A 22,528-nucleotide genomic window follows, 5' to 3' on the forward strand; every position below is an offset into this window, starting at 1 on the left:
AGGCCATCTTGAGACCTGATAAACCAAAAGCTTTCCTTCCTTTTTCAGTTCTGGCATGGCCTGCACAGCAGGAGAGAGGGCAACCTGGCACTGACAGAATGGAGTCAAGGTAAATCTGAGTTTCTCACAAGGCTAAGGCTAACAGCTGAATAATGGCCTGAATCAGACAATTGCCTGTTTGTTTGCTCTCTGGGTGCTGCTTTTTCAGAGAGAGAATTTCTGACCCTGCCAGTGGCAACTTCACAGGATGCCTGATTTTCAAAGAGATCCCTGGCTCCACTGCAGACCCAAGAGGTTCCTCTCAGTGCAAGCCACAAAATCCTTCTGATTGTTGTCTCGAGTCAGAAAGGAAGACATTTAGTTTTTTCCCCTTGTAAACATCTCCAAACAGCACAGGAATGTAAATAGTGAGTTGCCAACAGTTCTGCAGGGAAGAGGACAAGACTCACCCCAAAAGTGTCCTCCTCTGGTTTGTGGGTCACAGTGATGGGTGGGGTGGGACTCACTTCATAATCACCAACTGAAACCAGAAGACCAAAGACAGAAGATTCAGCAGGGCTCCCACGACACAACCCCAGTGGCACTGTCTGACCTAATGAGATCCAGGTCACCCCTGACAGAGGCTGCAACTTCCTGTTCCACAGGGCACCAAAATCTACTGTCAGAGAGCTCCTGGTGCACATCAGCAGAGAAAACACTGAGCAGGACAATGCTGATGCCACTCCAACCTCACAATAAACATTGGAGTGCCTGATCTTCTGTGCTGGGTGGCCTCCAGCCCTAAGCCAGTTCCAGAAATCTACTGCTCTAAGAAGAGCTAAAACACAAGGCTGACTCCAGCAGAACTTGATCAGAGAATGGCTTAGGCTGGAAGGGACCTCACAGATCATCTACTGCATCATCATCTGCCTGGCAACTTGTGGCAAGAGAGCATGGCACAAAGCTGTGCCAGGGAAGGTTCAGATTGGATGTTAGGAAGCAGTTCCTCATGGAAAGGCTAATTAGACACTGGAATGGACCTCCCAGGGAGATATTGGAGTCATTGTCCCTGAAGGTCTATATGGAAAGATTGGATGTGGCACTCAGTGACATGGTCTGGTCAGTGTGGTGGTGTTGGGTCATAGGTTGGACTTGATGATCTGAGAGGTCTGTTCCAGCCTCAATAATTCTGTGATTCTGTGAACCTCCTCAACATGGGCAGGGACACCTCTCAACTAGACTCAGCTGCTCAAAGCCTCATCCAGCCTGGCCTTCAACATCCTCAGGCAGGAGGCAGCCATAGCCTCCCTGGGCAGCCTATTCCAGAGTCTCACCACCCTCCTGCTGAAGAACTTCTTCCTCAGCTCCAGTCTAACCCTGCTCTGCTTCAGCTTCAAACCATTCCCCCTTGTCCTGTCTCTAGACACCCTTATGAGAAGTCCCTCTGCAGCATCCCTTCAGCCATTGGAAGGCAGCTCTAAGGTGCCCCTGGAGTCTTCTCCAGGCTGACCAGCTCCCTCAGCCTGTTGTCATAGCAGAGGTGCTCCAGCCCTTGGATCATCTTTGTTGCCTCCTCTGGACTCTCTCCACCAGCTCTGTGTCCTTCTCAGGCTGGGGACACCAGAACTAGAGGCAGGATTGGAGGCTGGGTCTCAGCAGAGGAGAGTCCAGGGGCAGAATCCCCTCTCTTGCCCTGCTGGCCACACTCATTTTGGTGCAGCCCAGGATACAATTTGCCACAGGGCAAATGCAGGGAAAAGTCAGGACTTTTGCCAACCTCCATCAACTTCCTTTTGGCTTCCTGATTTTTTTTTTCCATAGGAGCAATTAAGTCAGAGAGGGATGGAGGAAACTGCAAAACCAAAACCCCCACAGCATGTAAAGGGGAAGGAGACACTTACTTGAGACAAAGTTGTCCGTACTCTCTGTGGAAAGGACAAAGAGAGAAGCAACAGAGTTAGCACAGCAAAGGAAGAGTGGTGTCATTCCCAACCCACCCCCAGGCACTCTCCACCACCCTGAAGTGCCCAGGAAACCAACATCTCATATTTCTGTCCTCTTGGGCAGCCATAACTGGAAATTGCAGTGCATGTGCCAGCAGGACGTGCTGGAGGGTCAGGATGGAGAGAGCACAGGGGTGACTGTGCAGGGCCTTTGGCTGAAACGGGAGGGGAGGGGAGGTATGCTACTGCAAGGCTAGAATGGAGAACAATTAGCAGCATGCTAACCATGCTTTGGAATGGTCCTTAGACAATCCTGCTGCCAGCAAAGCTCCCACAGACCCACAGGGCTCAGCAGGGGGGAGGGGAAAGGAGTAGATTTTGCCTTGCATGGCAGAGTTCACCAAGGACAACATCCCACAAGGATGAGGACCAGTTCCCAAAGAGGAGGGCACAGTTCGGGACAACAGGTTAGAGAATACTTCCCTCCTCAACACAAGGGAGAACTTCTTTACTGTAAGGGTTGCAGAGCAGTGGAACAGGCTCCCCAGAGGGGTTGTGGAGTCTCCATCTCTGGAGACTTTCAAGGCCTGTCTGGATGTATTCCTGTGTGACCTGAGCTAGATTGTATGGTCTTGCTCTGGCAGGGGGGTTGGACTTGATGATGCCTTTGGGTCCCTTCCAACCCCTGACATCCTGTGGTCCCCTGACCTCTTTTTCATGAGCAACTCCTGAAAGCCAACAGCATCTGAACTGGGCATGGAGGCTGTGGCTCTCCCAGAGCCACCTCTTGCCCGAGAAAACTCCTCCTGTCAGCCTCTTGACTGCTCCAGTCTATTCAGTAAAGCTCCTTCAGCTCTGCAGGCAGCTGAGGCCCCCGATGATGAGGTCTTGGTGACACTCAGTTTACATAGCATGAGAGTAACATCAGCTTTCCCTTCTCCTGCCCGTGTAAGAAAGGGAGCCCCATATTAACTGGAGTTTACACAGCGTTGCTGGCAGAGGGCTGCTGGAAGGACACTGAAGTGTTCACCCTGGAGGTTTGGAAAGGAAGCTTAAAGCAAGCCCTGGGTGACAAAGAGGACTTTCCAAACCAGGGGGTGGGGTTTCAATCAAGCTTTGGCCTTTCTTCTAGAAAGAGGAGGCAAAAAAATAAAAGGGGAGTGGGAGAGGAAAGAGAAATATTTCACTTGGAGATTGTTGTGTTTGGGGTATTTTTTACACCATTAAAGCAGGCAGAGCCTGGTTGTAAAACTCTCCCTGCTTTTATATTCCACCCCCCCACCCCTTCCACTCATTTTATTTCATTTCACTTTTTCCTGCTGGACTAAGCAAATTCACCAGAAATCCACCCCCCAAAAAACTAATAGGAATAAGTGTCTTCCCAACTGAACCTTATTTTTCAACATAGAAAACATAGCCAAGATGATTCAGTCAGCTGCAGCTCTCTGAGAAGCTCTCACAGCACTGAACACTCCTCACAGTGGAGATATTAACCTTTGTGGGTTTGGGAAGGAGATGGCAACCTGTGGCTGAGATGCCAGTGACAAAGTGCAGTGAGGCTTCTATCAGGGGATGGGATGGGATGGGATGGGATGGGATGGGATGGACCAGACCAGGTTGGAAGAGACCTTTGAGATCGAGTCCAACCTATCCCCCAACACCATCTAATCAACTAAACCATGCAACCAAGCACCCCATCCAGTCTCTTCCTAAACACCTCCAGTGATGGGGACTTCACCACCTCCCTGGGCAGCACATTCCAATGGCCAATCTCTCTTTCTGGGAAGAACTTCCTAACATCCAGCCTGAACCTCCCCTGGCACAGCTTGAGACTGTGTCCTCTTGTTCTGGTGCTGCTTGCCTGGGAGAAGAGACCAACCCCCACCTGGCTACAACAATAAGATCTCCCCTGAGCCTCCTCTTCTCCAGACTAAGCAACCCCAGCTCCCTCAGCCTCTCCTCACAGGGCTGTGCTCCAGACCCCTCCCCAGCTTTGTTGCCCTTCTCTGGACACCTTCCAGCGTCTCAACATCTTTCCTAAACTGAGGAGCCCAGAACTGGACACAGGACTCCAGGTGTAGCCTAACCAGTGCTGAGTACAGGGCAGAATGATTTCCCTGCTCCTGCTGGCCACACTATTCCTCATCCAGGCCAGGATGTCACTGGCCTTCTTGGCCACCTGGGCACACTGGTGGCTCAAGTCTGTCCTAAGAGCCACTCTCCTGGATCCTAGAGAAGCAGGATATGGCAGGAGACATCTTCCCAGCTCCTAAGAACACCTTTCTCCTCTCAACCTAAGCAGCACAATCTGGCACAGCAACAGGGGGTGGCAATCCAGAGGTGCCTCCAAAAGACATCGTCACAGATCCTTTGCTGTGCTGGCAGGAAATCATCTAGGCACTTTGCTTTCATTAATTAATTAAGACTAACAATTCTCATTGCACAGACAGTAAAACCTTTGCATGTGTGAATGGCTATGGGCAATAAACTCCCTGACTGAACCCCAGTGGGGAGCCTTCCATTTGAGGTGTTTTCTGGAGGAGTCTACCTTCAAATGGGGAATGACAAACACCAGCTACACCGAGTCTTAGTGGCAGCTGCTGCAGAGGATGGAGCAACAAACATCAAGGGAAGCAAATTACATCCTGCATGGGGCTGGCAAGGTCTGCCAGGGTGAGGAACAGCTTGGGACTCCAGATCAGAAGAAAGAAAAGGGATGGGTCAGTTCCTGCAGAGAGATCAGGGCTGGAAGGGACCTCAAGGATCATCTGGTTCCAACCTCCTTGCCATGGGCAGGGATACCTCACACTAGAACAGGTTACTCAGAGCCCCATTCAGCCTGGCTTTAAAAACCTCCAGGGAAGAAGCTTCTGCCACATGGTTCAGGCTTCCACACCACCACCACCCACAAGGCTGTGGCTGAACCTGCACTCATGAGGGCAATATTTGACCCATGCCACACAACCCCCATCTCCCAGGGCCTCTGACACAAGAGGCTCTTCAAACATCGCTCTGCCTTCCCACATCATGCCATGGCTCAGATTCTTTTCCAAAACCAGCCCTCTGGAGCAGCAGATCTCTCTGCCCCCTTTTCTGGAGGGCCAGGACCTACTTAAGAGCTGTCCCCATTTCACAGATGGGGAAATTAAGTCACCAAGGTGAGACCTGAGAGAGCTGAGACTGCAAACCTGTGCACCTCTCCTCACCCACCTACGTCTGCCAAGCTTCTCTTCTGCTCTAGCAGAAGGAAACAAACAGGTCATGGGGGGGGACCAAAAAGGGCATCATCCTCAGAGCCAGACCCCAGATTTTGTACTCCCATCCATATCAGCTGGTTTGTTCAATTGTCAGATCTTCAAGGCAGAGATTTGGGTTTGCCTTTACAGTGTTTGACCTGTGGGAAAGCTCTGTGTACATATATGGTGTGATATAAATAATAAATGAGAGCACTGGGGGTATTTTGCTATATTTAGCAAGTGCCCTATTTTGCTGGGTTTTCTCTGGGCTGCAGGGGCCAATTTAGAGCTACCACTTTCTCATGGCTTCATTCCTGAAGGCAGCAGCACAGATCTTAACTCCACGATGGCCAGCGTGGGGTTGCGACAGCCGAGAGCAGAGCGAGGGCTGCAGTAAGAGGAGCGCGTCCAGCAGAGCCAGGGAGGTTCTCCTCCCCCTCCACTCTGCCCTGGTGAAACCTCACCTGGAATACTGCAGCCAGTTTTGGGCTCCCCAGTTCAAGAGGGAAAAGAGCTGCAGCCAGTTTTGGGCTCCCCAGTTCAAGAGGGACAGGGATCTGCTGGAGAGAGTCCAAGGGAGGGCTATGAGGATGATGAAGAGACTGGAGCACTGCCCTGAGAGGAGAGGCTGAGAGCCCTGGGGCTTTTTAGTCTGGAGAAGACTGAGAGGGGATATAATAAATGTTCATAAATATCTGAGGGCTGGGTGTCAAGAGGGAGGGGCCAGGCTCTGCTCAGCTGCACCCTGGGATAGGACAAGGGGCAATGGATGTAAACTACAGCACCTCAACATGAAGAGGAACTTCTTCACTGTGAGGGTCACCGAGCACTAGGAACAGGCTCCCCAGAGGGGTTGTGGAATCTCCCTCTCTGGAGACTTTCAAACCCCATCTGGATGTGATCCTTTGTGACTTGTGCTGGATTCTATGGCCCTGCTCTGGCAGGGGGGTTGGATTCAATGATCTCTGTCGGTCCCTTCCAACCCCTAACATCCTGTGAGATCCTCCACGCTCCTAAAAGAGCACTCTCGAGAGGAGAGGGAGAGGGAGAGGGAGAGGGAGAGGGAGAGGGAGAGGGAGAGGGAGAGGGAGAGGGAGAGGGAGAGGGAGAGGGAGAGGGAGAGGGAGAGGGAGAGGGAGAGGGAGAGGGAGAGGGAGAGGGAGAGGGAGAGGGAGAGGGAGAGGGAGAGGGAGAGGGAGAGGGAGAGGGAGAGGGAGAGGGAGAGGGAGAGGGAGAGGGAGAGGGAGAGGGAGAGGGAGAGGGAGAGGGAGAGGGAGAGGGAGAGGGAGAGGGAGAGGGAGAGGGAGAGGGAGAGGGAGAGGGAGAGGGAGAGGGAGAGGGAGAGGGAGAGGGAGAGGGAGAGGGAGAGGGAGAGGGAGAGGGAGAGGGAGAGGGAGAGGGAGAGGGAGAGGGAGAGGGAGAGGGAGAGGGAGAGGGAGAGGGAGAGGGAGAGGGAGAGGGAGAGGGAGAGGGAGAGGGAGAGGGAGAGGGAGAGGGAGAGGGAGAGGGAGAGGGAGAGGGAGAGGGAGAGGGAGAGGGAGAGGGAGAGGAGAGAAGAGAAGAGAATAGACCAGACCAGACCTTTGAGATCATCCAGTCCAACCTATCACCCAACACCATCCAATCAACTAAACCATGGCACCAAGCACCCCATCCAGGCTCTTCCTAAACACCTCCAGTGATGGTGACTCCACCACCTCCCTGGGCAGCCCATTCCAATGGCCAATCTCTGGCCATTGCTGCACCTTCATGTTCTCCAAGGCTGGTTGCTGCAGTATCAGCCCTGAATCACACTGCAGGGTACAAAGGGGAATTCCAGCCAGTCAGTGAAGAAACCCCAGCAAAGGGCTGGGAAGTGACTAATGGAGCCGTGGCACCTTCTGTAGGCCTGTCACTCTGGGATTGCACATGTCATACCCAGAAAGAAAACAACCTTCCAACCCTGAATGAAACTATGAAACCCTGGCACTGCTGCATCCTGCTTTAATCATGTCACAAATGCAAGCTAGAAGGGAAAAAGAGAGAGAGAAAGAGAGAGGGAGAAGGCAGAATTGCATCACTCCAAAGGGCTTTCCTCTCTTTAGCTTCCAAAAAGCAATCCCATGGAAAAGAGCTTTCAAAAAACAATTGGGCAACCTCTTTGGGACACCCCAGAGGAGACTCAAAACAGTTGGCCAAATTTCCATCCTATTCCTGCTGAAATCCCCAAAGATGTCTGGGGAAATAAAAAACCAACACCAAAAATCCACTACAGAATGTGTTACACAACAAAACCAGCCAAACCACTTAGTGTCTCTCCTGGCATTAAGGAGTCATGGCACCAAAGCAGGAGAACCAAACTGGTCAGAGGAGGCCTGCAGAGGTCACCTCTCCCAGCCTGCTGCTCAAAGGAGAGCCAAACTGGTCAGAGGAGACCTGCAGAGGTCACCTCTCCCAACCTGCTGCTCAAAGGAGGAGAACCAAACTGATCAGAGGGGACCTGCAAAGGTCACCTCTCCCAGCCTGCTGCTCCAAGGAGGAGAACCAAACTGGTCAGAGGGGACCTGCAGAGGTCCCAGCCTGCTGCTCAAAGGAGGAGAACCAAACTGGTCAGAAGAGACTTGCAGAGGTCACCTCTCCCAGCCTGCTGCACAAAGGCCAGCAGGGGTTGTTCAGTGCAAGGACTGCTGTTGGGATCACAGCGAGAGGTTTGGATTGCAAACAACCCTAATGACAAAAACTGAGTCTCCTACCTGGAAAGGGCTTTTCAAGGAAGTGTCCTTTGATGGTTTGGTTGGCTGAGCCCAGCTGGTTGGTGGCCACAATGGTGTAGTTGCCATTGTTGTAGTGAGTGGGTTTGTTGAAGAGCAGGCAGCCCTCGGAGACTTCCCCTTGCTGGTAAAACTCCATATGGATGATCTCTGTCTCCCGCAGGACCTGGCCGTTGTGCAGCCAGTGGAGGGTGGGGGCTGGGTTCCCATGCACTGCAAATGCAATGCAGTGCTCCAGGTGCAGCACTGGCTCCTCCAGAGTCAGGATGCGAGGGGGATCTAGCAGAGAGAAGAGATGGCAAGGCTCACAGCACCCCTGCGCTCCCGCCGGGGCTCTGCGCACCGGGGCAGTCCGCGTTACCAGGAAGAGCAACCTCCAAAGCCCCTTGTTCCTTCTGCTCTTCCCATGGATCCCTGCAAAGCAGCGGTGTGCCAAAGTCACAGCAGCCACCCCATGCTCATCCCCAGAAGGAGGACCTGCCCCACAGCCAGCTCTCTGGGGCTACTGGACAGAGGTACAGATTAACACCGGGGATGGTCCTTTCGCCAGCCAAGAAACCATGAAGCTTGGAGTTGTCTCCTTCCCTTCACACACCTACTGCTGCCCTCCTTCCCTCAAGGGATCACAGGGAGGCCACCTGCTGCTGCTAAGGAGGACATTGTGATGCAGCACTGCTACATTACACAAGTGCAAGGCACCCGTGGGAGCTCTCCAGTCACACTGGGCCACTTTTGGCTGCATAGCCATGGAAGCAAACCTCCCTCAGCGACCGCCTGTCCTTGGGGGCTTCGGCTGCCTGAAGATCCCAGAGGAGTTCTCACCCACCCAGCACCCTCCAGGGGTGTTTTAATTAAAGGGGGAAAAGAGAGGGATGAGAGAAGCAGAGACTCCACCTGCAATTTATTGCATATGCATTGTCTTCCCCTTGGGGCACCCCAGGAATTGCAATGCTGCTCTGCTATTGCTTCTGAAACTCTATTTACAGCACCTGCTCGTGAGGTCCCAAGGCTGGCAAGGTCTGAAGTGGAAGAATAGAGTTTTGTGCAAAGCCAGGATACAAAAGGTCTTCCCTAAAACACTTCTTCTACTGATCCTATCCAGCTGCAAATGCAACCCATGAGGCATCCCCAAGGACCAAAATCAGTGCACCAACTCTGGCCCATCTTTTGGGAAACAGACTTGAAGATCATAGAACCATAGAATTGTCAGGGTTGGAAGGGAGCTCAAGGCTCAGCCAGCTCCAAGCCCCCTGCCATGGGCAGGGACACCTCACACTACAGCAGGTTGCTCACAGCCACATCCAGCCTGGCTGCAAACACCTCCAGGCAGGAGGCTTCCACCACCTCCCTGGGCAACCTGTGCCAGTCTCTCACCACCCTCATGGGGAACAACTTCTTCCTCACATCCAATGTGAATCTCCCCACTTCTAGTTTTGTTCCATTCCCCCCAGTCCTATCACTCCCTGACACCCTCAGAAGTCCCTCCCAGCTTTCTTGCAGCCCCCTTCAGATCCTGGAAGGCCTCAATAAGATCTCCTCAAGAGAAAAGGGTGTAGAGCTAGTTGGAGCTGAGCAATGTTCTCCCACTAGCACCCAGACACCTTGAACCACAGAGCTGTGTCCCAGCCACCTCCTTTCACTCACAAGCTCAGAGCTACATGTGGCTGGTTCACATCTTCCTGGCAAGGAGGATTCAAAACAGGCAGCCACCTACACACCCAAACCCAGAGCTCTTCAGCATGAAATCCCAGCCCAAGTAATGGGTCTGGGCAACAAGAGCAGGAGCAGCAGAAACCATCAGGAGCTGAGAGGATTACATGGGTGAAAACAGGCACTGCCATGGTGCTGGTTTAAGGTGTGCAGGAAAAGAGGCTAAAAAACAGAGCAAAACTCCCCTGCCTGCCTGCTGATCAGTCCCCTCTGAGCTGATCTGCACCTTAGTCACCTCCATCCTTCAAGCTATCAATACCCCCTGTTGGGAAGAAGATGAAAGCAGTAAAGCATCTGTTCCCCTTCCACCCCACCCCAACCCTCTACAGACCCCCCTGGCTTGTGCCCTGCTCTTGGTGTGGGCTCACCAAGCCCAGCCAGGAGCTCACACTCTTCCTGGCAAGGGTGAAGCAGGGGGGGGAGGGTGGGGAAGAGATTTTTCCAACTACAGAATAAGGGCAAATATTACAGACACAGCAACAGATAGTAAATCTCAGCTGCTTGAGAGCACAAAGCTGTGTAAACTTCCTCTTAAGGTCAGGTTTGTGTTAAGTTTTATTAGAAAGCACAAAGAAAGTTTGGCTACCTGCAGCTGAAAGTGAACAGTTGGGATTTGACATGTGCATGTTTACATGGCATTTGTAGGAGCAGGGCTGGGAGGAAGCTCTAAGTAGCCCTCAAATCAGAGGCAAGGTTCATTGGCTTTAAGCAAGGGAGATGTTTAACCCCTCACACAGCAGCAGGGAGGGCACCCCTGTGTCTGTAAACAGAGTTCTAATCCCACTGTGGCTTTTTCTTGCTCTACTGGATCTTCCAAGAGATGAGTGGAGAGACATCCACCACCAGTGAGAGACTTCCCTGCCCTAGGGCTCATTTCTGCATCCATGGAAGCAAAAACACAGCTACTGGAGAGCTGTGCAGGGATCCTCCTCCTCCTCACTGCACTCAGCTCCTAAACCCCATCCACAAAACCAGGTAGCAAGTGGCCATGCACTCAGGTGGTTCCCAGGGCAGGCCTCCAGCCTCTCTATAGTCAAGCTCTCTCCACTGCTACTTACAGTAGACGGTGAGCAGCACACTGGCATTGCTCATCCCCACCACGTTCTCAGCAATGCAGGTAAGCAGGAAGCCATTGTCCTCGCTGGTGACATTCACCAAGGTCAAGTTGATGGCGTGAACATTGGTCCAGTTGAGGTTGGTCTGAAAAATCCCAGAGAGAAACAGAGACGGAGATCAGCTTCTGGTAGCTCCTCTCCTCCCAGCTGCTGCCCTCAGCAGGTGAGGATCACAGCGTTCCAGGAGGCTCTCCAAACTCCAAGGGCAGCTAGGATCCACGTGGAAGGAGATGCTTCCTCACATGCTAATACACCAAGAGGGGAGAGAGCCTGTCTTGTAGCCCAAGGAATCTGAGCTTGCCCCTCAGAAAGCTTGCTGAGCTGCCTGTGTCAGCTCCAGCTGCTGCAGACACCTCTGTAAACAGGGAGTTCCATGGCAGGAGGCAATTCAGCTGGGGAGCACTGGGACACAAAGCTATCTCTTTGAGGTAGTTTTAGGCTATGCCTGTAAAGATTTCTCACAGATCCTGAACAGAGAGTAGTAAAAGGTAAATAAATCACTACTGGGTGTGAAAAGGAACAATAAAGATCATTCTAAACATGAAAAGCATAGAATCATAGAATCAGTGAGGTTGGAAAAGACCTCAGAGGTCAGCAAGTCCAACCTGTCACCCAACACCTCCTGACAACTAAACCATGGCACCAAGTGCTGCATCCAATCCCCTCTTGAACACCTCCAGGGATGGTGACTCCACCACCTCCCTGGGCAGCACATTCCAATGGCCAATCTCTCTTGCTGGGAAGAACTTTCTCCTCACCTCCAGCCTAAACTTCCCCTGGTGCAGCTTGAGACTGTGTCCTCTTGTTCTGGTGCTGGTTGCCTGGGAGAAGAGACCAACCCCTTCCTGGCTACAACCTCCCTTCAGGTAGTTGTAAGACAGCAATAAGGTCTCCCCTAAACTATCCCACTGAAGAGATATCTACCACAGAATTTAGTTCCCAAACCAATTTCCCTCTCTTCTCTCACTTCCTTGCTCTGGGAGAGATCCTAACTTGCTTCTGCTTGACCTTGGCTGCATTGTTTTGGCTAAGTCTAAGGTCCCTCTGCTCCTTTCACTTCTTTTTGTACAGGGAGACAAGGGGGAGAGGCTGGTAGCTTCCCCTAGGGTCTTTGACCAGAGGGGTTCTTGTGCTGTTTATCAATTGCAGATACCTGTCAATATTGCAAATGCTGTCTAGTTTGTACACATTCTTTGCACTCCATTGCAGATTGCAGTTCTGCTTGTAAATGCAGCTTCCATTTGCATCCAACTGAGCTGCTCTGGCAAATTTAATGTTGGGGGGGAGAGGAGGGGAACTTCAACCCACTGCCTCCAGGTAGTCCCCAGGTTCTCACGCAGGTAGAGCACAGCCTCAATTTCCCCTGGTCAGAACTATTTCACCTCCACCATCCCTCCACCTCCAGAGATCTGGGGAATCCCTGGCAGGCACATTCACAGTATCACAGTATCGCCAAGGTTGGAAGAGACCTCGAGGATCATCGAGTCCAACCTGTCACCACAGACCTCATGGCTAAACCATGGCACCAAGTGCCACGTCCAATCCCCTCCTGAACGCCTCCAGGGATGGTGACTCCACCACCTCCCTGGGCAGCACATTCCAATGGCCAACAACTCTCTCTGGGAAGAACTTTCTCCTCACCTCCAGCCTAAACTTCCCCTGGCACAGCTTGAGACTGTGTCCTCTTGTTCTGGTGCTGGTTGCCTGGGAGAAGAGACCAACCCCTTCCTGGTTACAACCTCCCTTCAGGTAGTTGTAGAGGGCAATGAGGTCACCCCTGAGCCTCCTCTTCTCCAGGCTAAACACCCCCAGCTCCCTCAGCCTCTCCTCACAGGGCTGTGCTCAAGGCCTCTCCCCAGCCTTGTTGCCCTTCTCTGGACACCTTCAAGTGTCTCAATGTCCTTCTTAAACTGAGGGGCCCAGAACTGGACACAGTACTCAAGGTGTGGCCTAACCAGTGCTGAGCACAGGGCAGAATGACCTCCCTGCTCCTGCTGGCCACACTGTTCCTAATGCAGGCCAGGATGCCACTGGCCCTCTTGGCCACCTGGGCACACTGCTGGCTCACCTTGCCCTTGCCCCATGGGGCACAGGGCAGCACTGAAGCCCAGCAGCCCCTACCTGGTGTGTGTTGATGGAGTGGAGGTCAGCCACCGTCCAGTCGACGTCGGGCAGCGGCGAGCCTGAGCCGTTGCAGGTGATGACCGCGTTCTCCCCTTCCCGCACCGTCAGGTTCACGTGGCTCACGCTGATCTCAGGCAGGTCTAGGAGAGCCAAACACCAAGGTGCTCAGGTGGGCAGCAGGGTTTGCTACTTCCAGGCACAGGACACGTCTTGACCCAGACCCCACCACGCCTGATCCCAAAACCAGCCTCCAGCACCCTGGGATAAAGCAGCAGGAGAGAAGAGCGTGGCTTTGCCCAGCTGAGAGAAGGAGAGGTCTTGGAGAGAAGGGAAAATGTGGGCACTGGAGCTGAGCAGAGCCTCCCATCACATTCAGTTCCAAGAGCTAGTGCCCACTGCTGACTGCCCTTCCCTTTGCACAATCCACCATTCCCTTCTCTTCTACTCCCAAAGCAGGTGCTCCAGGGCAGTCACCTGGGATGGGAAAGTTGCACCTGCTGGGAGAGAATGCAAAGCATTCCCATTTCTGAGGGCAAGGCAGAGCACCCAGCACTCCAGGTGAGGAAGATTTCCCTCTGGTTTATAACAACCAAGAGAAGACGACCAAGGCTGTGTCCTTATGTTCATTTCAGCTCTCATGATAAAAGGTGCCCTTGTTCTTCCTTGGTGGTGGCAGAGGAACCCACTGATTGACGGTGCCTCTGATTTACACCACTTCCTCACTTGCCATCACACAGGTGCTAGATATCCTTGCAACACCAAACCAGCAGAGCTGGTTGCATGAAGGGCAAAGACCTTTCTTGCACATGGGGGGCCTTCTGGGCTCTTGATAGAGACCAGCTGATCAGGCAGGGCAAGGAGGAGCTGACCAGCAGTCTGCTCCCATCACAGCATCCATCCCAACAACCCAAAGCCATAGCCAGGGATACACAGCCTTTCATTGCCATCAGGGAGTGACACCAGGGGGGAAACACCATTGGACTGATTTGGGGGGGTGCCAGAAGAAACCAGGCAGCAGCCAAGGTCTGGCAAAACTGCACAGGTGAGCAAGAAGCAACAGAGAGAAGATAACAAGGACGTGCGTGGTCTCTTCACATGGAGCCACACCAAGCTACAGCAGCCCCCAGAACCAAAGGACAAAGACAAATGGGCTGCTGTTACAACATCCCCTCACTCCTCCTGAGACTTGAACAACAAGACTCTCCCTCTAGAGGTAAGCAGATCAGCATGGCTCCCTGCTCCTCAAGGAGACTCTGAGGTCAGAGGAGATGCTCACCCTGCACACCAGCACGCTGGGGTTCTCAAATCAGCACCCACTGTCCCCTGCAGCCTAACACCACCACTGACGGAGTCACCTTTTCTCCTGTCCTTGATCCCTAAGGATTTCATTATTCCCCCCCCCCCCTTCTTCTTTTAATCTTTGCAGATTATTCTTCCCATGTGGGGAGGAAATTACAGCACACTCCAATCTTTTTAGTCCATCCACAGGCAGGCACACTTTGGCCACTTTCCAGAGCTTAATAGAGGGGACATCATGAACTTGAGGGGAAATAAATAACTAACTAAGCCATGCAAACCCAAATGCTCGTGCTGCTTGCCTGCTACTGCTGCAGGGAATGAACCCCTAGATTCCCAGGACAGAACACAATCACTAGGAAAAGAAAAATCTCTGGGTTCCCTCCTGGCTTTTCCTTTTTTCTACCCCCCCCACCCCCCCCCCCAGCCTGCAAGTTTGACAGCTGCTTGCATACAGGCAGTTTAATTGTTCTGCTGAAGGTGCAGCTCCTTCCCCTTCTTCCCCTGCAAAGGATGCTTTCCAGTAATGGCAACAGCAGAGCAGGGCCTGACACTGAGCAGACAGACAGCTGATGTGCGAACAAGGTGAAGGAGGAAGAGGAAAGGATAATTTCTGAACATGCCTCACGTTGCTCCTGGGGCCACAGGACTCTCTTAAAACATCAGCAGGAAAGAGAAAGAGAGATAAAAGTCACTGCTGCCTCTTCCCTACAGATATGGGCTTGCAAGTTGAAGGGGGGGAAAAAAAACCAGAATAAATGAAATCTAGAAGAATGAGACAAAAGCAAATGGAGAGAGAGATGTATTTCCTAGGAGTAATTACAAAAGAGACAGTGGCAGGGTCTTGTAACAATAAACTGTTAGACAGAAGAGGAGCAAGGTGAAACACAAGCCTTTCCATGCAGGCTGATCACTAGCAATGACACTGCAGGCTGAGGAATGCCCCACACCCCCCAAGCTCTTCATACACACACACACAGAGCCCCACACCGGCCCACAGGCGGCATTTTGAATCCACAAACTGCCCCAGATCAGGGTAAGAAGTGCCCCAAATCAGCCAATCTCTTCACACACACAAACAGCAGCCCCACACTGACCCAGAGGCAGCATTTTTAACCCACAAATTGCCCCAAATCAGGCTAAGAAATGCCCCAAATCAGCCAGTCTCTTTACACACAAACAGCAGCTCCACACTGACCCAGAGGCAGCATTTTGAATCCACAAACTGCCCCAAAGCAGGGTAAGAAATGTCCCAAATGCCCCAATCTCTTCACACACACAAACAGCAGCTCCACACTGACCCAGAGGCAGCATTTTGAATCCAAAACCTGCCCCAGATTGGTGTTAGAAATGCTCCACATCCCCCAACCTCTTCACACAGAGAAACAGCAGCTCCACAATAACCCAGAGGCAGCATTTTGAATCCACAAACTGCCCCAAATCAGGCTAAGAAATGCCCCAAACCCCACAATCTCTTCACACACACACAAACAGCAGCCCCACACTGACCCAGAGGTAGCATTTTGAATCCACAAACTGCCCCAAATCAGGGTAAGAAATGCCCCAAACCCCACAATCTCTTCACACATGCACAAACAGCAGCCCCACACTGACCCAGAGGTAGCATTTTGAATCCACAAACTGCCCCAAATCAGGGTAAGAAGTGCCCCAAATGCCCTAATCTCTTCACATACACAAACAGCAGCTCCACACTGACCTAGAAGCAGCATTTTGAATCCACAAACTGTCCCAAAGCAGGGTAAGAAATGCCCCAAACCCCACAACCCCTTCACACACACACACAGAGCAGCCCCACACTGACCCAGAGGCAGCGTTTTGAATCCACAAACTGCCCCAAATCAGGGTAAGAAATGCCCCACATCCCCCAATCTCTTCACACACACACAAACAGCAGCCCCACAATAACCCACAGGCAGCATTTTGAATCCACAAACTGCCCCAAATCAGGGTAAGAAGTGCCCCAAATCAGCCAATCTCTTCACACACACAAACAGCAGCCCCACACTGACCCAGAGGCAGCATTTTTAACCCACAAATTGCCCCAAATCAGGCTAAGAAATGCCCCAAATCAGCCAGTCTCTTTACACACAAACAGCAGCTCCACACTGACCCAGAGGCAGCATTTTGAATCCACAAACTGCCCCAAAGCAGGGTAAGAAATGCCCCAAATCAGCCAGTCTCTTTACACACAAACAGCAGCCCCACACTGACCCAGAGGCAGCATTTTGAATCCACAAGCTGTCCCAAATCAGGGTAAGAAGTGCCCCAAATGTCCTAATCTCTTCACACACACACAAAGGGCAGCCCCACACTGACCCAGAGGCAGCGTTTTGAATCCACAAGCTCTCCCATCTCGTTCTCGCCCACCCGGTGGGATGCTGCCACCCCAGGTTCCCCAAGCAAAAGGTGGAAGCAGAGGTGGCAGATGGGGCAGCGCTGCCTCCTGCCTGGCCCCAGGAGCCCTTACCACACTGGGTGATGTTCATCTCCTGCAGGCGGATGGTGCCCGCGTCCAGGTTCATGCAGTAGAGGTCCTGGTACTGCAGGCTGGCCTCGCTCTTCTCCTGCCAGAGCTGGATCCAGCGGATGTCACAGCTGCAGTTGAAAGGGTTCCTCTCTAGTTTCCTACGGGCAGAGAGAGCATGAGAAAGGATGGTGGGGTAGGGAAAGGACGAGCAGGGCTGTCACCTGCCTCCAGGCTCCCCAGGGAAGGCAGCAACCACGCAGCTGCGAGGGCCCCTTCAGAGCTAAGGGAGAATCTCCTGCGTGTTGTTTGCCTGGGGTCTTCTGGCACTCGTTATCGACGTCTCTTCTGCCTCCAGAGACACAGGGGCTGCACACCCAGGGTTCACACAGCCACCTCCACGCAGGCACACAGGGTTTTACACCCCCCAGGGCAACGCAGGGAGGCACACAGCACCTTGCACCCCAAGATCTGCACATCTGCAGCCATGCAGGTACCCAACACATCCATCCCCCAGGAAAGGAGCAGGCAGCTCCTCACTGCCCTCAACTATTGATTCACATCTGCAAAGCCCACTCTTGGACGTCCAAGAGCCTGCACCTGCAGCCCCTAGGAGCGCTCAGTGAAGCTGGCAGCTCTTCTCCTGAGTGCCTTGTAGGAACACAGCCTGCTGGTGACCCAGGACATGAGCTAATGAACAGGCTGTAAATGCATTTTAATCAAATCAAACTGCACTGCACTGAGACCCTGCTGACCTGGGCCAGGAGAAATGGGGGGGGGAAAAGAAAGCACTACCTTTAATGTACTTCATTTAAAACACACTTACATGTAGTTTATATAGCAGGAATGTTTATTATAATTGATTTTTTCCCCCCTCCCCACCTATTAACAATTTCATTTACATTTTTAAAGCTCTCTACAGCTCTCTGTGGAGATACAATTAAGATCAGGGCCCAGCAGGGAGGAGTGGCCCAGTGCTCAGCCAGGGCAAAGAGAATTGCTACGGTGGGTTGCAGCAGCAGCTTGAGACAAGAGGAGAGAGCCAGGCTGAAAAGCAAAACATTTCCCCATCCAGCTGTGAAGCAAGAGAGAGCAGGGAGCAGAGGAGCTGCAGAAGGTGATGCTCAGCCACCCAAAAGCAGGAGGGCATCCCCAAAGAGCACACCACTGCCAGAGCCCTCCTGTCATGCAGGCAGAAGCTGCCTCTCTGGTCTGCCCCACACGTTCCTGAAAAATTCATGCTTGCTTTTACAAGATGAATTCCACCCACTAAAAGGATTGGGAAACAGCCTTCCCAAACGTGCAGCTGCTCTCCCATCAATACAGGAGGAGGTGGAAGAGGAAAAGGGATCTTCTGGCAGCCCCCAAGGGGGTTAAATCCCCACCCTAATGGAGCCACTTTGACTCTTCTCATAAAGCAAGAGGCCATCTCACGTTCTGCTTCCTCCTCTATTTTTAGAGCAAGCACCAAATTGGACCTCACTCTGGGGCTTTCCATTAGTTCCTTCCTTCCCTGTCAAAAGCATGTAAACTTTTGCAAGACAGGTACAAGGCTCAGACAAGCAGCTCCAAAGGCCAAAGCAGTGAATTTAACAGAGCAAAGCAGATTAGCACAGTAATTTGGTGGGACTTGAATGACAAGACATTTCCTGCCTGCTACAGTAGGTACTGTACAGGCTCTGCATCCTCTTCAGCCTGGCCACGAAACCACATTCTCCTCTGGATTCTCCCAAGGTCACTGCCAGCAGCAGAGCATGGGAGATGGTACAGGGGTAAGAGCCATGAACCCAGCTAAAGGCAGAGCAGGCAACTGGAGCTCTGTGCTGGGATCCCTCAGGCTGCTGGGGGAGCTCAGAGGCAGCAGAGGAGGAACCCTGCTCCACTGCAAACATCCTGATGAAACAGGACTGGCAGGGAGAGCTGCTGCCCTAGCAGTTAAGGGCAGCTTTATAAGTGAGAGAGAGCAGCATTCCTGACCCATGGCTAATTCATGAAGGCCAGCAACAGTGGGCTTCAGAGCAGAACTTCCCCACAACCTACCCCAACATCAGTGTTGGGACTTGCTCTGACCAAGACCCTCACAGGGGCTTTTGCACAAATTAACTTCCATCACCACCAGCTGGCTGTGCCAAGTGGCACCAGCAGCTGGCATGGCCCAATGAGTACAAGCAGCACCCATTTTCCCTAACACTCATTGCAGGAGCACTCTTCACCTGCAGGAGATGCCCTCCCTCCTCCTTGGGTGCCTGCCCTGCCATGCAAGATAGCTCTCTGGAGAGGTGCACAAAGATTTCCATGCTCACACTGTCCTGCACCTGGCCAAAACCTGCACCTCCCTTTTTTCCCCCCCTCTGACCACCTCCCTTGCAGTGATCAGTAGGATCTGCAGCTCCTTCCAACTCTCCATAACTTTTGTGCCACATCTCCACTGACTATGACTCTGCTTGCTAAAGTAAATGTAATTTCCAATCTCTGTAAGAAACTCCTCAGGGGCAACAAGGCACCCTTTGGACAAAAAAACACCATCAGACCAGAAGACAACAGCACAGGCTGCAGAGTGTCTCCCAGCACAGCAGGAAGGGCAAAAGCTGGTGCTGAAATGCACAGCAGGACAGCCAAGAGGTCTTTGCTGCTGTCATGTGTTTAGTAGTGCAACAGTGTCACAGGGAGAATGGAGGCAAAGGGCTCCTTCTCATGAGACATATCCAGCACAGCTTACTCCTGGGAGAGGCCAAGTAAACCCTTAGCCTGGAAATGCTGCCAAAGCATTGCTTGGTTACAGGCACTCGGAAGCTGTGCACACTCCCACACCTTCTGAAGGCCTGGGTTCAAGATGCCTGTGAGAAACAGCAAGGATCACATCCTCAAGAGAGCCAGGCCCTCTGCACAAGCAAAGCTGCTCCTGCACCAAGGAGCTGGCCAAAAAAGGGACCAAATCTGCATAGGAACCAGAGATATCCATCAGCCCCAGATGGAGCACAGAGTTATTGAGGCTGGAACAGACCTCTGAGGTCATCAAGTCCAGCCTATGACCCAACACCACCACATTGACCAGACCATGTCACCAAGTGCCACATCCAATCTTTCCTTAAACACCTCCAGGGATGTTGACTCTGCCACCTCCCTGGGCAGTCCATTCCAGTGCCTGATTTCCCTTTCCATCAGGAACTGCTTCCTATCAACATCCAACCTAACCCTCCCCCGGTGCAGTTTCACACCATGGCCTCTTGTCCTGTCATGAGTTGCCTGGGAGAAGAACCTGTCCTGCACCTGACCACAGCTTCCCTTCAGGTGCTCCAGGCACAGCCCCTTCAGTGCAGAGCTTGTGTTTGGGACAGAGGACACCTGAGGCAATCCTGCCCACACTCAGTCAGGGGAAGGATGGCAGAGCTGAAACCCTACAGCCGTGAGGTCACCCAGTCAGCGCTTCAGAGACAGTGATGCTGAGGTGCCTGGCTGAACCCAGCTTTATTCCCTGGAGAAAGCTCTATCCATTGCCTCCCAAAACTGCCTGGAGACCCTACACAAGGGTGGACCAGTGCTGGGGAGAGAGATCATCAACATCCCAGCGTGTGCTGGGACAGGCAGGACCTCATGTGTACACAGAGCAGGGTTTTATTCAGGCCAGGCAGTGAAATGAGACACTCCTTGTCCCATGCCTCCCCAGCCACCAGCTGAAACAAAGCTGTCTGCAGCTCAAGTGTCTCAGAGGGCAGTGGAGAGCCTTGCCACACTTCTCCTGTCTCTTTTCATTGCCATAAAGCTGCTGCCAAGGTTTCATGCACTGGCAATTAAAACACTCTCCTACCTCGGGACCGAGAGAGCTTCCCTGTGCCTGAGAAGCACAGCAAAAGAGCATCCAGCAGAGCAAGAACAAAAAACCTACTTCTGTTTTCCATTTCTATTTATTTCCCCAGAACCAGGGCTTCCCACAGCAGCCCAGCCAGGCACGAGTTATTTCCAAACCCCTGCCACAATGGGATGGGAGAGAAAGGGAAGGATGAAGCTGACAGAGGGGTTAGCTAATGCAGAGAGCAGGCAGGCAGGCATGGCTACAGCTCTATCAGCAGGGCTGGGGGTGGCCATAGGTTTGCAATTCCAGGGGCACAGACCACGTGAAGCTGGACTTGGCAGCGTTCAGAGGGAGGCTGCTGTACCTCCAAAGCCTCTGGCTGCAGCCTTGCAGCAAGCTACTTGTGACAGTTTCAGGCTGCAGGGCAAGCTGGCAGGGACTGCTGGTAGTAGAAATGCTGCTGGGCTGGGCAGAGCAGCAAGAGGGTGGCTACAAGGTTTTAGACAACCAGAGATGTAATTGGAAGCAGAGTCTTAGGTCTTTCTGGGAAGGAATTTCTTCAAATATCAGCCCTAAGCTCTCTGAGGACATGACAAAGGAAGCCAAGGACATGACAGAGGAAACCAGCTGTGACTTCTGGATAAGAAAGGCTCTAAGTCCAACGTTTATGAGCTGTTGCACGTGTTAGATGCTTCCCTGTGCTCACTCAGCTTCAGACTTAGGAGAGCTCTGCACACATCAGCCCGAGCCCTGCTGGTCAAGGTCAGCCTGAGCTGAGGGAATTAGGGCTGGAGTTACTGGAAACCTTTCCAAGCCTTGCTTCTGACCAGGAGGAGAAAGATAATATTCCCTGGAAGTGTGCCTCATTTTTGCCATCCTTTCTTCGGTGAGTCAAGGCTGGGGGGGGAGGATTAAAAAACCTCAGCCCTGTTGAACAAGAAAAGCAACTCAGCTTTAAAGCAGCACCATCTTCCCAAGCTTGTGGTGCCTTGAATACAGCCAGGCAGCTGTTTCAGGCCCCAGGCTCCCCATTCACTTGCCTTCTCCCATAGTTTCCTGCTCTCCACTCTTCCATGTTTGCAGTGAGTGGCTTTGTCAGGTCTCACGTTCCCTGGCAATCTCCCTGTCACACCAGTTGTAGTTCCCATCCTCCCAGCACTTCCCTGGAGATGATCCTCCCATTGCTTCCCTTCCTGCATGCTCTGTAGCTCCAAGCTACCTCGTTGCAAGCTGCAGATTTGCCTGTGGTGATTATCCACCCTCTGGATCACAGAGCATCAGGGGTTGGAAGGGACCCAAAAAGATCATTGAGTCCAATCCCCCTGCCAGAGCAGGACCGTACAATCCAGCTCAGGTCACACAGGAACACATCTCACCTCCTCCTCACCTCCATCCAGATGGGGGTTGAAAGTCTCCAGAGAAGGAGACTCCACAACCTCCCTGGGGAGCCTGTTCCAGTGCTCTGTGACCCTTACAGTAAAGAAGTTCCCCCTTGTGTTGAGGTGGAAGCTCCTGTGCTGCAGCTTACACCCATTTCTCCTTGTCCTATCCCAGGCGGTAACTGAGCAGAGCCTGTCCCTTCCCTCCTGACCCCAGCCCTCAAGTATTTATAAAGGTTTATTAAATCCTCTCTCAGTCTTCTCTTCTCCAGACTAAAAAGCCCCAGGTCCCTCAGCCTCTCCTCACAGGGCAGTGCCCCAGTCCCCTAGTCATCCTTGTAGCCCTCTGCTGGACCCTCTCCAGCATATCCCTGTCCCTCCTCAACTGGGGAGCCCAAAACTGAATGGAGTACTCAAGATGAGGTCTCACCAGGAGTGATCCACAGCTGCCTGGCAGCACTGAGGCACTGCTACCCACAAGAAGGTGCAGTGCTGAACCACACTGCAGACCTGCATCCATTTGTCCTATCAGCTCTCTCTGTAGACTTAACTCTCTCGAGAAGAGCAGACTCCTGCCAGCACCTTTGTTTCCCTGGGATCTTCTGGCCTCTCCAGGACCATGTGCAAGTGCTGCTGCCCAGCCTGCCTCCCTCAGGCTCCTTGCTTCTGCACTCTGCTGCTCACCACCTTCTTCCTTTCCAGAGAGTTTTTGGCTCAG

At 52.6% G+C, this 22,528-nt stretch overlaps 1 protein-coding gene across 3 annotated transcripts in view; it reads right to left on the minus strand.

The window, feature by feature from the left end:
- Nucleotides 1-22,528, minus strand: part of NTRK3 (neurotrophic receptor tyrosine kinase 3) — a 287,748-nt gene that overhangs the window by 185,821 nt on the left and 79,399 nt on the right. For all 3 annotated transcript variants that reach the window (XM_068143397.1, XM_068143396.1, XM_068143398.1), the window contains exons 5-10: nt 16,642-16,799; nt 12,855-12,997; nt 10,677-10,818; nt 7,891-8,187; nt 1,881-1,904; nt 450-520 (exon numbers count right to left, since the gene is read on the minus strand). In XM_068143397.1, the coding sequence (XP_067999498.1) occupies nt 450-520; nt 1,881-1,904; nt 7,891-8,187; nt 10,677-10,818; nt 12,855-12,997; nt 16,642-16,799 (835 nt within the window). The remainder of the gene's footprint in view (nt 1-449; nt 521-1,880; nt 1,905-7,890; nt 8,188-10,676; nt 10,819-12,854; nt 12,998-16,641; nt 16,800-22,528) is intronic.

The sequence above is a fragment of the Melanerpes formicivorus genome, unplaced genomic scaffold (assembly GCF_026170545.1).
Source record: "Melanerpes formicivorus ecotype bairdi unplaced genomic scaffold, bMelFor1.0.p_v2 SCAF_10, whole genome shotgun sequence".
NCBI classification, from domain to species: Eukaryota; Metazoa; Chordata; class Aves; order Piciformes; family Picidae; genus Melanerpes; species Melanerpes formicivorus.